Here is a 14,656-nt window from a genome sequence, read left to right as displayed (position 1 = left end):
CGGGAATTGGGAACCGCCGGGAATTGGGAACCGCCGGGAATTGGGAACCGCCGGGAATTGGGAACCAGCGGGAATCGGAACCTCCGGGGACGGTGCCGGGATGAGGCGCCGGCGCGGGGGCCCCGCCGCCCCGGCCGAGGCGTGCGGCGTGTGGCTGGACACGGCCGAGCTGAAGCGCAGACCGGCGCCGGTAAGACCCGGGGGGGCACCGGGGATGTCTCGGGAGCTGCGAAGGGTCGGGTGAGCCCGGAGAGTTGGAGAGCTGAAGCGTTTCACTACGTTTGATAGTGGTACTCCGTCATCTGAGATTCGTTTTGGGGTCCGGGGCATCTCTGTGATGAGACTGCGGGAGCTGGGCCTGGTCAGTCTGGAGAAGGGAAGGCTGGGAGGGGATCCATCAGTCCGTGCAAATATCTCATCAATCCATACAAATATCAGGTCAGCCCATACAAATACCCATTAATCCATACAAATATCTCCAAGGGGTGTCAGAGGATGATGCCAGACTCTCCTCCATGGTGCCCAGTGACAGGACAAGGAGCAGTGGCCTTACACTAAAACACAACAATTTCCACCTCAACACGAGGAAGAACTTCTTCCCATGGAGGTGGCAGAGCCTGGAACAGCTGCCCAGGGAGGGTGTGGGGTCTCCCTCTCTGCAGCCATTCCAGACCCACCTGGACACGTTCCTGTGTCACCTGCTCCAGGTGACCCTGCCTTGGGCTGGGTGTCTCCAGAGGTGCCTTCCAACCCCAACAATTCTGTGATTTCCAACCCAAATGATTCTGTGTTGCTGTTTAGCAGAAGTGGGAGCTCTGGAAGAAGGAGGAATTGTTTTTATATGTATTCATATATTCATTCTCCCTTGTTTCTTCCCCCCACCCCCCAGCCTCTCACAGCCAAGCTAAAAGCACCCACCCGAATTCTGGAGAGGAAACCCACCTCGGTGGTGTTCACACAGAGCAGAGCCCCCCAAACTTGCACCAAACAAACCACCATCCCCACCTTCTTCAGCTCCCACACAGGTAAGGAGGGGAGGCAGTTTCAGGTGTTACAGCAAACCCATCTCACTGTATCTCTTGGCAGCTTTGCTGGGCAGGAAAGTGCATTTTCTAGTGCAGAGAGTAAAAGTTTGAACTCCCAGAAAGGCTTTTATTGGGAGGGTTAATCCAAATGCAGGTGCAGCTGTTAATGAAGGGCTGGACAAAGCCTTTTCTGAGGAATGCTGTGATTAATCCTAATGGAGCCAGTTCCCCCATCACAGGGGAACTGGAGTATTTAAGGTAATTAATCCAGCTCACAAGCTCTGTGCTTTTGAGGCTGGTTTTTTTTTTTTTGTGCTCTGAAAAAACTGGGATTTTCCAGGGGTCTCAAGTTAACAACTATGGAGAGAAATGAAACAGATGCAGAAAGCAGCAGAGCAGGGCTCTGGAGCTGTTTGTGTGTTGTGAGTTATGTAAGAGTTGGTTCATCAGCATTAAACTGGTTTAGAAATAAGCAGATGAGAGGAGGCATTACAGAAATTGCACAGGTTGACAGAATTTCTGTGTTGTGACAGGGGTATTGATGGTTTTTGCTTTGGAGTCATCATTCCTACTCCTTCTGGACATGGTTTGTGCTTTCCTCTTTTTTCCCATTTGATTCCCCCCATTGATTGCATTCACTTACTCCCTGTGCGTGTCTGAGTGTTCATCCAGAGTTCTGGAGGATTTAGGATGCTGGAGGGTTTTATTCTTTTAACTTATCCTGAACTGAGGGGGAGCTGGTTTATACTGAGAACTTGTATTGGGTTTTATATTCAATGGTTTCAGAAGCAAATGTGGGCCTCAGTTCCTCCATGGGGCCACACAGGCACAGGCAGAGTTTCACTGGGCAGTTTTGTGGGTTTTTTTTTTTAAGTGACTCTTGAGCTGCTGCTTTTAAAGGGAATGTTAGAGGTGACCTGCCTGGAAAGCTGAGGGAGGAAGGTGGAAGAGCCAAGGGCTGGAGCAGCTGAAGATGCAGCTCTTGACCTCGCTTGAGGGACTCTGACTGATGTGAACCCCCCCCCCCCGAGCTTTGGGTGCTGTTCCAGCTCAGCCTCTGCAGCACAAATAGATTGTTGTGAGGTGGTGGCAGCACTGGGACAATCCTTAGGGATACACAAAGGAGAGCAAAGCCACAGGAGAGAGTGGCAGGTCTGAGTAGAGGAATGTGGGTAGTGACTAATCCTGAGAAACGTGTCTGCCAGCTCTGGCTTTAACTGATTTTGTGTTGCTTTCAGATGAAAAAGACAAAGAAAACTCCAGGCCATCTCCTTTCACCCCAAATAAGGACAGTAAAGACACAGGTGTCCCTCTGGCTGCCTGCCCTGTGAAGATCTTGGCCTTGCCACGGATGGAGGCAGCCCAGGATCAACCCTTTGGATCCGAGGAGGGGGTGCAGGTCACATCCCAGGGCCGGGCAGGGAAAGCACCTTTGCCAGACTCCTTGGAGCTACAAGTGGAGTCACAGAGCCAGGGCAAAGCCTCCTGTGGGGCAGGAGGGGACTCCTGGTGCTGCAGCTTCACCCAGGACTCGGAGGGCCCCTGGATCATCACTCACAGGAACAAATCCCGGTTATTTGCTGGAGAAACGGTTTCAGGAAGGAGCAGTGTCACATCAGACTGGGGGGTAACCAAACAGGAGGGCCAGGAGGTGAAGGCTGGACTCGATTTCCAACCAGGGCTTGGTGCAAAGCAGAGTAAGAAACCACAGCAGTGGAGTAGTGTTAATTCTTTAACTGATTTTGCTGAGACTGAGAATATAAATCCCGTGCCAGGAGCCAGGCCCTGGGTTCCTGGGGGGGTTTGTTCATCCCCACAGAGCCCAGAGAGAGCTCAGCCCCTGAGAGAGCGTGGTCAGAACACGGCAGGGGCCAGGGTGGGCTGGGACAGCCCCTGCAGGGAGCTCTTCTGCCACGACTCGGAGGGGAACAGGGTCATTGCTCACGGGGACAGGGACAGGGACATTTCCCACAGGGACAGTTCCAGCTGTGCTGCCTCAACCCAGCCCCAGGGGCAGCAGCTGGAGCTGTGCCCTGAGTTACTGTTCACACAGGATTCTGAAGGGAACAGGGTGATTAAACACTGGTGAGTGACCTCAGTGTCCTGTGTGGGCTCTTGTGCAGCAGGAGGGAGGGGGGGAGTTGTCAGAAAGTTGTCAGAATTTGGGAAGTGAACCTGCTGTGTCTGTGTGCAGAGTATAACCAGCAGCCACAGGCAGCACCTCTCTGTTTTTTATTTTCCTTTAATACAAATAAAATGTTGAAGGAGTTTATTTATAAGGGGTTTGACTGCTTCACTCAGGATTAGAGCCCATAGTACTGCCCCGTGTTCCTGTCCAGCCTGCACATGGAGCACATTCCCAGGCACTGGGACTCCTGGTGACAGCTCCATCTTCTCCACAGGCAGGTGTATCCCCACAAAAATCCTTGGGCAGAGGAGCCTTATGGGGACAGGGAGAAGGATCCCAGTGTTCAGGGGCTCTCAGGGTGCATCCAGGAGGGGAGGAGCTGGATTAACTCCCTATAAAACTGATTAAGCCTTCAATGCTCTTCCTGTTCTCTGCCATCAAAGCCTCCTCTCATTTTTTAAGGTGGGGATGATGATTTAATTTTTTAAGGGCCAAGGGCCCTTGGTTAAGAAAATTAAGGTGGGTTAAGAAAAAAATCCTTGCCACCTGTGAGTCTGTTCAGCTGCAGCAGCCGAAATTCCCCCCCCCCCCCCCCCAAACACGAGCGCGTTAAATCATCTCAAGGACAATCATCGTCTTATTAAGGCTCCATTTTATATAAAGGAAAAAAAAAAATCATACTTTAAATACAGCCATGAGGAACATTGCAGCAAAGGTGGAGCTGAAGGGAAAAACTCTTCAGTGGGTGAGAGCTGCAGCCACAGCCAAGGCCAAACTCCTCCCCTGCTCTCGGGGGGTGCCCGGCCCTTTGCATTGGTGCATCAATAAATAGACCTTTTGAACGCTAAATAAAACACAGGTTTGGAATACAAGGACTAGTAATGAAACATTAAGTTACTGGCAAGAAATTAAGGCCATTCTGTCATGCAACTGTGGGCTAATCTGTGAGTTAAATACTCAGGGCACACTAAATCCACTCACGCCCCACCGAGGGGTTCTGTAACTGGGAAAACATCTTTTACCACTCTGATCCAACAGCCTGAAGACCTGGAAGCAGTAATGAGCTTATTCTCAGCAGCTCTGTACCACACTCAGAACAAAGAACTGGAGGCTTTTGTCCTGTTTGTACTGGAAATGGAAACTGGTTCTATCGTAACGAGGCTTAATTGGAACCTAAGGAAAAGTGTAGGTAAGAAAGAACATCATCCAGCAGCACTCCAGAAGATCCTTATCAATAATCAACATCAAAACACAGGTGGAAAAGAATTTCCATCTTCTTAAAAAGATTTTTTTTTTTCCTTAAATATAACAATACATGGAAAACACATCAAATCCATAGGGTCTTTCCTAAGTGTCCAGTGCAGGAACCAGGTCTAATTAATAAAAGAGGCAGAAGGCTCAATCCTTAGGAAGGCAGCTACTGTGGAGAAAAATTTTGGGAGCATAACACTTTTGCTTACAGAGCTGAATGACAGCGACATCATTTCTCCTTCAGGGCCAGATCTTCATCCTTGAGGGCAAATTTCCTTCTCAGAACTTCTGCAATAAGAACAGCCGGGTCTTCCTCCTTCATGGAAGGTCGGTTTCTACATGGGAGACAAAAATCACTGTTCATTAGCACAGGCAAGTGCCAAAATTAATGATTAACAGCTCTGGGTGGAGTCTTCCAAGTGTTTTTTTTCTGCAGCCTTTACCATCAGCTGTTGTCACAAGTGAAGGAGGTGCAAGAACAACATCACAGAACAACAAAAAGCAGCTGAAATTCAGCCCTTTCAGGTCGGCTCAGAAAACCTGGAGCCCGTGTTGTGGCTCAAGGGGGATCCTGAAAAAATCTCACCATCAAAGCTCTGGATAATTTTTATTCAGCTGTGCTAATAACAAGTAAATAACCCAAAACTTGATCAATTATTTACAGCCTACATCCCCTCAACACAAATCAGCAAGCAGTGAGGTGTTTGAGGTGAACTACTGGGACTATATATATTTTTTCATTAATTCTGCCACACAATGGATTTATTATTTCCCACTTAAACATGGGTGATTACAGATATTTTAAAGCAGGGCTGGTACACATTTCCTTCCACTACATGAGTTTTTCTGCAGCATTCTAAGAGCAGTTTTCCTCCTTCCAACAAGTTCACACAAGCAGCTCATTTTAGAAGCAGATTATTTTTACAGGAAGCCAAACCCCAGCTCTTTTCCCTCAGGTATCACGAATTGCTCACTGCAGTTTTGTTCACAACCTGTAATGATAATTTCAGAGCTTTTTTTTTTTTTTTTTTCATAGCTGAAGCCCTCCTTTGCTCAGAAAACATTATTGGTGTTTTAAACATTCCTAAAAGAAAAAAAAAAAAAAAATCCCCCTGGAGCATTTCTACCACAAGACACTGGAACAGGCTGTAATTCAGATTTGCTGAAACAGGCACATTTCTGCAAGTTTCTCCCTTATTCCTGAAGCTTCCAAGGCTGTGTTTAAACACCAAGGCTGAGTTTAAGCACCAAGTCCTGCACAGGAGCAGCAGAGAGGCATCAATGTAATTATCTCTTTAAGCATCTTCTGGTACTTTCATCCACTTAAAAGAGCACCTGACCCTGCTCAGGGTTCCCAGAGCTGCCCAGCAGAGCTGGGGGAGCTGCTCCACAACTGCACTGAGGGGTGTGTGAGGAATTAAATCTCATCAAGTCATGAAACACCAGTGATTAACTGAATTTTTCCAACTCCCTGCCACTCTTCAGACAGCTTTAATTAAGCTGTAATAACCCCAAGATGTCACTGCTGGATTCAGGAGAGTCAGAGGCTGAGACAGAGAAAGGGATGAGGGGAAAACAGTTCAGCTCCAGCAGGAAGCAGCCTTTCTGCCACAGCATTCCCTGGATAATCAGTCAAGGATCAAGGGAGAAGGGGTCCTGCTGATCCCATCCTTCTGCCCACCTTGTGAGGAGGGATCTGGCAGCTCTCCCCTCCTCTCAGCATCAAATCTTTGCTCTCACCCCATCTCCTGTGACTTTAAACAGAATTAAAGCCTTTCCTCGAGCACAAACCATCCCCTTGCTCTCCCAGGGAAGAGCAGGATCAAACACCTTCATCCCTCAGGACTTCTCTCACACATTCCATCGAGGAAATTCAAATTGTGGCCTGTTATGTTGCAGCATTCCCTGTCACCCACACACTGTTTGTCACATCCTCCCCCCCAGCCCCTCGTGACTCGGCCAGTGCTGGAATCCTGGACTCTGCAGGAGCCTTGTTGGCACATCCAGGAATGGATGAGAAGTGCCTTGGATCTCCCTGCCATAATCTGGATTTGTACAAGCTCTTTTCTCCCCTCTGAAGAATGCAGATTTCCCCCAGTTCCCCTGGCATGGACAGCAGCAGTTTCCTTGCCCTGAGAGCCTGAGGCTGACACAGCAGCCTGCACTGATTAGAAGAGTGATAATTGCATTGTTATAGGTGAATGTGCAGGTTTTGGTACAGGTAAAACACTCCTTGGCACAGCATGAAGTACCTGCAACACCAGAGTGACCATGAGAACGGGGCAGTTACAGTTCCCAAAAGCCAAACCCAAATCCCTGTTGAGTCAATGTGGCTGAGCTCCACAAACCCCAGGATTTTTCTCAATTTTCCCTCCATTTGCCTAAAAATTCAATAATTCTGCTGTGCAACAGACTGAGCCACACAAAATACAAGATTTCTCTTAATCCTCTCTCCATTTGCCTCATAAATCAATAATTGTGCAACAGACAGGAAGAAAGAAGAGGAGCAGTTCACCTGTGGCCCATGAATCCTCACCCCCAAGACACATGACAGGCATTTATATAAATCAATCAAATGTTTAAGCTTTGAGTCATATTTAACACTTAGGAAAACAAGAGGAAAGGGGTGAGTGATGGAGGTGTAACCCCCCCCACGATGCTCTGGGTGGAAGCTGAACATGTTCCTCTCATGTGACTACACAATTTTCTCAGTGCTGAGGGTTTAATTCCTTTTAAGCCGAACCAGGCACAGAAACTGTGAAGAGCCATCACACAACAGGTGTTATTTTTGGCCAGGAATCTCACACAACATGATGGCTGGGCTGAAAAATGTGGAGACTGAACTTCTTCACTGTGATTTCAGCCAACACCGAAGAAGGAACTTGCTCAGCTGGGCAGAATCTTGTCCCAGCCATGGAGCAGCTTCAGGAGTTCTCATGATCAATGTGTTAACTTGTCATGAGACAAGTGCAAACTCACTCTGCCCACACTCAGGGCTGGGCCAGATGCACAGTCAGAGAAGCTGAGAAGCTCCACGTGTTAATTCCTGTCTGTGCCACGCTGGAAAGGCTGCTGAGCTTCCCAACTGCCTGGGAATGTCAGGTGGGCTGGCACCAGCACCTGGAACACTGGTGCTGTGACCCTTCCTCACTCAGAAAGCTGCCAACACACACAGTCCTGGCTGGCATCTGGGCAAACACAGCTTTTTGCCAGGTGAAAAAGCTGGAACAGCCAAACATTGGGCTAAGCAGTTTAAATCCTCCTCCACTGTTTCCTCTCTGGGTGGGTAAGCCAGGGTTAAAACAAAAAACCAGGAATGTGTTATCAAGTTCTGCTCTGAACAGGTATTTCCCTTTGAATCACGACTAAAGAAGCAGCACCAGCTGCAAGTGCAATGTCCAGAAAACAATGATTTAACACCAAAACCAAAGAGAGATAAAATCAAAGGGAGTTCAGGAAGCACTTACAAGTCTTTGCTCTGCTTCATCCTGTGAATGTCTTTAAGAATTCCCATCATGTCTGCAAAACTGCTGGCCTTGGAGAGGGACACGGAGTCTTCCTCATCAGGATCCTTTGGGTCTGGCTTGCAGCTCTCAGAGGCTGCAGAGCAGAGCAGGGAGACCGACGGGAGCTCGGGGCTTTCCAGCTCTGCCTCCTCCTCCGTGATATCGCTAATGACAAAGGAAGTGGTGGATTGGAAAGAGGGTCCAAAACAATGTAAAGGAGAAGATGCATTTGAACTCCCTGGAGATAATAAATCTGGTGTTAACTGAGCAGAAGCTGGAAAAGAAAACAACAGAGGTGGATAAACAAACTCACACCAAACCACGCCGGACAGTTTTACCCTAAATATAAATCAAGAGGCACCGTCGGCCTCTGCAAGAAAACAAACCCCTCAGAGTTCTCTGCTACCCTCCACGGCCACTCTGCTTCCTTCTCCAGCACCTTTAATCCCACCAAGCCCCTGATGTATCTCTTTCCTGCCATGCCCATCACCCCTCCAGCCTGAACCCAGCACAAGCCAGGTGATGTTTACTTCTTCTGGTTTTTTTTTTTACAAGTGTAAAAAGGAGGATCAGAGATTTTAGCTGCTGCTCAGGGTTACCCAGGGAGCTTGTGTCAGGATTCAGGTCTTAATTGCCAATTTTTTTCCTCTTTTCCTCCACTGCCTTGAGAACTCCTGGCCTTTCTTTTCCTGCCAGGCTCCTTCCCCACATCCACGATGCCTGGTGGGAATGCAGAGCCTGCCCAGGAGCTCCAGGATTTCACACAACCTGGTCACAACCACTCACCCTGTGACCTGCAGCTGTTCTGACCTGTTCTGCTTCCCATCAGCACAGTGCACAGCACCCACCTATTCCCACGGGGAGGATGGGATTTATTTGGGAAGACGGGATTTATGTAAAACACAGTGAGGATAACAACAGCTACAGGAATTCCCGGTGTTTGGTGAAAATGGATTTGGTATTTTCAAGGGAAAATTTCAAGGGAAACCAATCCAAACCCAGGAACATGCCAAGGGCACATCTCCTTGGAAGAACCTTCAGGCACTGGAAATAAACTGTACCTCCAAGCACTGATGCCCTTGGCCTCGAGACAGTCATCAGTTCCCAATTAAGGGATGTCTCTAACAGTAGGTAATAAAGCAGAGTGCACAGTATTTCTTTTTTTGACATCAGTCTTTCCAAAATAAGCCTCCTAAGTGCTTATCTCCTGCATCAGATGAGGAGCTGCAGCAAAGGCTCTAAATCACTGCTCCTGCTATTGACTGAGAGTCGATCCGAGCTGTTCTCTCACACCAGCACTGGGCAGGGGGAAGACAAAGGTATTAAATGATTAAATCCTTTTTCTCCCATCTGCATCTCTAATTCTCCCTCATTATTACCCTCCTTGAATTTAAACAGACTTTTCTAACCAACTGCAGAGCTGAGACAACACCGAGAAGGAAAAAAAATCACAGACTTTCTTTTTTTCTACTTCAATTTCTCTGATCTTGCACAAAAAAGGATGAGGGCACACACAGCCTCTCTGGAGGGGACACCTGTGCTGCCTCATTTTATGCTCGTTCCCTGCATGGTTGAGGTTATTGTGTTTAAAATGTGGCACAATTTTTAAAGTAATGGGAAGAATTACAGGTCCTTCTTTTCCCCTGGAAAGCAGCCCCAGCACAGCTGTCACCTGGCAAAATGTTCTGCATAAAAGAAACGCAGCTTTTAAGAAAAACTGTCTTCAGAAAGGACTAAATTCCTTTAGTCTGCAAAACTTCCCATATTTTTTGAGTTGGGAGATAAACTCTGCCTTTTGAATTCTCCACTCACAGACACCAGTATTTCTTCACTAGTCACACACTCTGAAGCAGCCACTGTTGCAGCAAGACCTGTAGAACCACTTGGATTTGTATCCTACCAAACAGTGTCACATTTTTAGGGCTGACTGCATGGGAAAAGCCAAAAAAAGAAGAGAAGTATAAAGTCTTTCCTCACAGTTCAGCTTTGAGGCTAAGTCATGGCTTTTAACTGCATAAAATTTTACTAAAAAAAAAAAAAAAAGGAAAGAAATCACTCCAGCAGAGATTTTCCCCCAGTAACTTTTTTGGCTTTGTTTTGCTACAGAAATGGCAAAAAATTCTGTCATTTGCACAGAAACAAACACCAACACCTCCCTCCTACTCAAATCAAGACAGAACCCTTGTGCTGATGGCCAGCTTGGAGCAGGAATGGCAAGAACACACCAACATTCTCATGGAACATGGTGCCTCCAAATGCAGCCACGAAGCAGGAATTGGGATTTCTTAAAAACGAGCTGGAATTCCTCCAGTGAAAGGCACAAAGCTCTAAACACAGACCCAGCCCTGAGCTGCCCCCAGAGCAGACATGGCTTGGCTGGGATGAGTCTGGAGTGCACAGGGGAAATAACAGAGCTCAGGAGCTCCAGCCTTCAAGAGGAACAAAGCTCATTATGGCCCTACCTGACTCTGCAGCCACTATCTTGGCGATCTGGCTCCGGAGGTGACTCAGCTCATCCTGGAGCTCCGTGGTTCGGCTCAGGGCTGGCAAGCCAGGCTTCTTCAGGGCGAGCAGCTTCTCCTCCTGCTTCCTCAGGTTGGGGACTGAGGCGTTCCGCTGGATCACGGTGAAGGGACTCGGCTTCCACTTGTGCTTCAGCGGGCGAGTGTCGCTCCTGGGGGACAAAAACCTGCTGGGCATTTATAGGGTCCAAACCCCTCTGTGACAACAATGCTGGGCTTCCACTGAGGGCAGCAGGAGCTTTTAACACAGTGAATTAACAAGGAACAGAAGAAGCTGTGGCTGCCCCATCCCTGAAAGTGTTCAAGGCCAGCTTGGACAGGCCTTGGAGCAAACCTGATCTAGTGGAAGGTGTCCCTGCCCCTGGGGGTGGAATGAGAGGGGCTGTAAGGTCCCCTCCAACCCAAACCAGTCTGGGATTCTGTGAAAGTCTGTCACAGAAATCATGACCCAGTGGCACAAGATGTGGTGAGAGGACTCAGGGATGAAGGTCTGTGTGTGCTCACATGGTCTGAAGTCACCTTTCTCCTGGTGACTGTGTCCCCATGCTGGGGGCACATGGGAAATGTCACTTACCAGTGAACATTTGCCTCTGACTCCAAAGCCTGTTTTCTCTTTCACAAGACACCTGTCAGCACTGCCCTGCTCGAGGACAGAAGTTCCACTGGCCAGAAACAAACCCCCTGAGGGCAGAACATTTCAGTCCCGTGAGAACTCAACTCTCCAACTTCCTAACCAGAAACCATCCTAGATCAGGGGGTTACTCTGCACAGATCAGCCAGTGAGTAAAAAATGGCACGGCACAGACTCGTGGCACTTCCTACAGGAACTCTTCATGGGGTCCTTTGTAATTTTTTTTATCCCCTTCTCTTGGGAAAAATGTCTTTCAACAGGCACCACATCAGAGCCTGTGAGGACTGGAAGTTGTGACCATTTGATCAATGCCTGGCCTGAGCTGTGCAAAACAAACCAGGGGATAAAAACAGGGACCTGCAGACAGGGAGAGGAACCAACCTGACTCTGGCATACGTTTCCTCATCGTCTGCTGCGATCCACACAATGTCAGCCAAGGTGGGGACTGGGGGCACATCATTTAAATAGAGATCTGAAACACTTGGTAGAACCTAAAAAGAAGAAAATACTGTTAAGGAGACGGTGTTTCTGTCTCCTGAAGCCACCCAAAATGTGCTGCACCAGCTGGCAGAGCCCATCCCCTCAGCAACAGAGCAGCAGCTGCCTCTGTCAGATGTACAACAGCAACACCATCGGGTTTGGGAACTCTTGTGCTTCCCTGGCTTGGCTCCTGAACGTGTTCCTGGTGTGCTGGTGCGTGTCTGAGGCAGGAAGGGACACCTGATCCAGCCCAGACACTGCCAAGGCCACGTGCAACACTTTGCCACTACAAGTCCCAGGGCTGTCCTTGAGCTCCAGCAGTGACGTCAGTGCCTCCATAAACCCCGTCTGACTGTTTAGGAAACAGGCCCAGAGGGCACGAGGCCTGTTGGAGGTCACACAACAAAGCACTGAGTCAGCAGCTCCACAGTTTCCATCCCCTCCAGCTGGTTAAACCTGTTCCTCAGGCACTGTCTGAGGAGGTATTTCCTCAAGTTGCCAAGGGTCGCTTTCCAAGAACAGAATTAAGGATAAAAGGAAAAATTAAGGATAAAAAAAAAATCTTAAAATTAGCTGTACTGCAACAAGTTTTGTGGCTACAACCGTGTGGGTGTGCAGTGACAAACAGGCACTGCCTTGTCCTGCCCCAGAACAGCAGCTCCCACAGCCACCCCCAGACCCCACGAGCCACTTACCTCGAAGGTGGCTCTGGGACAGGGTTTCAGAGGGAGGTTTGACCCGATCATCCTGACCACGCTGCGTGCTGAGCCATGGGGCTTGTTCTGCCAGATGGGGATTGTCTGCAAGACAATCACGTGACAGAATTAGCACCTCAGGTCTGCTGCCCTCCTCGAAATTTATTAAATTGGAAATTCTCCTAAACTATCAAGAGTCTGATCTCTGACTTTATTTGTTCAGTGATACTTTTAATTGGGAACCTGCTGATAACTAAGGGCCCCATTCCATAAAACTGTGTTTCAGCTTCACATACACGAAGTCATATGATACAGGAGCATTTTGAACATGGGTGTAGCATTTTCAAACTAAAACCACTCAGTAACAGGCACTGAGTGACAAATGAAAACTTGGCAAAAGGAGGAAAACAGTGGCACATCACGGGCCCAGAAGGAAAATAAGATCAACTAAAGACTTATTTAAAGGGACACTCTTGCCTTCACATAATCTACGAGCAGCACTGGTAAGTTGCTCAGAGTGGTTGTGGAGTCTCCTTCCCTGGAGAGATTCACCTGGACATGATCCTGAGGAACTTGCTCTAGGAGACCCTGCCTGAGCAGGAAGGGTTGGACCAAGTGACCTCCAGTGGTCTCTTCCAACTCGACCCCTTCTGGGACTCTGGGATAAGACTGAACATTTCTTTGGTGACAGCAAAGTGACAAATCTATTCCACACCACTCCCAACCAAGGGCCATGGAGAACAGCCTTGGTGGGTGTTTTCAGAGACAGCAAATGTTTCAGTGATCTCTGGACACTGAACTGGACCCAAAAGGTGAAGTTCTCTTCCCCCCTGCCCATTTTACGCTGTCACAGGCTCCTGTGCCAGGAGGCAGCACAAGGCTCTGGACAGCAAATACCACCAGGACAAACGGGAATCCAAACAGCTTTTATTGCTCGGGCCACGACACACCCATTAATTCACTGATTGCCGGAGCTCGTTCCGCACACCGAGCCCAGGCAGTCACTGTGCAGTCAGTGACACTGCACCGAGCTCTGTGCAGCCAGATCTGAAACTCCCAGTGTGTGTTTTAAACTGCACCTCTGAGCTGGGGGTGCAGTGAGTGCTGGGACTGATCTCTGGCAGGGGGCTGGTGCTGGGGAGGGTGTTGGGGCAGTTGCTGGGGCTGGTGCCAGGGCAGCTGCCAGGGTGAATGCCGGGGCTGGTGGCCCGAGCTGGTGCCGGGGGCAGTTCCCAGGGCAGTTGCTGGGGTCGGTGCCAGGGGCTGGGGGAAGGTGCCGGGGCAGGCACTGGGGCAGTTGTCGGGGCAGTGGCCCGGAACAGCTGCCGGGGGCTGGTGCCAGGGAAAGGCGCCAGTGGCAGATGCCGGGGGTGGATGCCCGAGGGCAGGTGCCGGGGGGCAGTTCCCGGGGCCAATTCCCGGTGTCCCGGCCCCGTTTCACTTACGGCCTCCGCGTCCATGTCCGCGGCCGGGGCGGGCTCAGCGCTGGCTCCTGCGGCTGCCGGGGCTCATCGTACCCCGCTCCCCCGCCGCGTCTCACTGCAACACACACACACACCGAGGGGCTGCGGGAGCGCCGGGGCGGCCCCAGCCCGGCTCCCCCCAGTCCCCCCGGTCCCCATCGCCTCCCGGCCCCGCTCCCGGCCCCGCTCCCGGCCGTACCTGGGGGTGGGCGCGGCCCGGCCCCGCTCCCAGCGCCGCTCCCGGGCCCTGCGCCGCCATCGCCCGGAACCAGAACCCGCCCCTCGCCCTTCCGGGGCCGCAGCGCAGGCGCCGGGACCGGGACCGGGACCGGGATCGGGATCGGGACTGGGATCGGGACCGGGATCGGGATCGGGATCGGGACCGGGATCGGGATCGGGACCGGGATCGGGACCGGGACCGGGACCGGGATCGGGTCCGGCACCAGGACCGGGATCGGGATCGCGGGGTGGCCGGGAGGGGGGTCCTGGTGCGGGGCGACAGCGCTGGGACATCCCCGGTGCGGGCTCAGCCCGACCCCCTCCCCGCTCCCCAACACCCCCGAGGGAAGGACGGACGGAAGGACGGACTGCAGGAGGCCGAGGCTGGTGGGATGGATGGTTTTACCGGTGCAGCTACAGCCGGGCCCGAGGGCCCCCCCGCGCCCACCGGCACCGCCCCTCGCAGGGGCTGCTCCCCCCCGAGCCCTCCCCGGCCGACATCGGCCCTGGCCCGCCGTGGGTTTCAGGCCAGGGCGTCACAAGGCGCAGGGAAGGAAGGGGGGAAACAGCACCAGCTACCCATCCCACCCAACCCACTCCCCCCGAGGTATCGCGGACCCTGCGGAGAATTTACAGAGTACATGGGCGGTTTACAAACAGGACACAAAGGCTTGGCACGAATTAGTAAAGCCTCGCGCGGCAGCTGCTCGTCCACAGCCCACCCACGGCAGCGGGT

The 14,656-nt window shown here is 50.9% G+C and overlaps 2 protein-coding genes across 4 annotated transcripts in view; one reads left to right on the top strand and one right to left on the bottom strand.

The window, feature by feature from the left end:
* LOC113955612 (membrane progestin receptor alpha-like) overlaps positions 1–3,396 on the top strand; it is an 8,707-nt gene extending 5,311 nt beyond the window's left edge. Inside the window, exons 2-4 of one of the 2 annotated variants that reach the window (XM_027661301.1) lie at positions 90–190; positions 890–1,025; positions 2,264–3,396. In XM_027661301.1, the coding sequence (XP_027517102.1) occupies positions 101–190; positions 890–1,025; positions 2,264–3,114 (1,077 nt within the window). In that variant the 5' untranslated portion in view covers positions 90–100 and the 3' untranslated portion in view covers positions 3,115–3,396. Of the gene's footprint in view, positions 1–89; positions 191–889; positions 1,026–2,263 lie in introns of those variants that run through there. The other variant, XR_003530604.1, reaches the window with a different exon arrangement.
* A 392-nt stretch (positions 3,397–3,788) lies between these two features.
* MTFR1L (mitochondrial fission regulator 1 like) lies at positions 3,789–13,982 on the bottom strand. 2 transcript variants are annotated; one of them, XM_027661309.1, is made up of 8 exons: positions 13,901–13,982; positions 13,684–13,777; positions 12,239–12,343; positions 11,445–11,554; positions 10,373–10,584; positions 7,872–8,184; positions 4,614–4,739; positions 3,789–4,326 (listed from the first exon to the last, which is right to left on the bottom strand). In XM_027661309.1, the coding sequence occupies exons 2-7, from the start codon at positions 13,696–13,698 to the stop codon at positions 4,634–4,636; spliced, it is 861 nt and encodes a 286-aa protein (XP_027517110.1). In that variant the 5' UTR covers positions 13,699–13,777; positions 13,901–13,982; the 3' UTR covers positions 3,789–4,326; positions 4,614–4,633. The 2 variants fall into 2 exon arrangements, with proteins under 2 accessions (XP_027517110.1, XP_027517109.1); XM_027661308.1 differs by having other exon boundaries at positions 3,789–4,739; positions 13,901–13,978.
* Positions 13,983–14,656: the final 674 nt, after the last annotated feature.

The sequence above is a fragment of the Corapipo altera genome, unplaced genomic scaffold (genome assembly GCF_003945725.1).
Source record: "Corapipo altera isolate COAL_440 unplaced genomic scaffold, ASM394572v1 201, whole genome shotgun sequence".
NCBI classification, from domain to species: domain Eukaryota; kingdom Metazoa; phylum Chordata; class Aves; order Passeriformes; family Pipridae; genus Corapipo; species Corapipo altera.
This window is presented reverse-complemented; position numbering and strand designations above follow the sequence as displayed.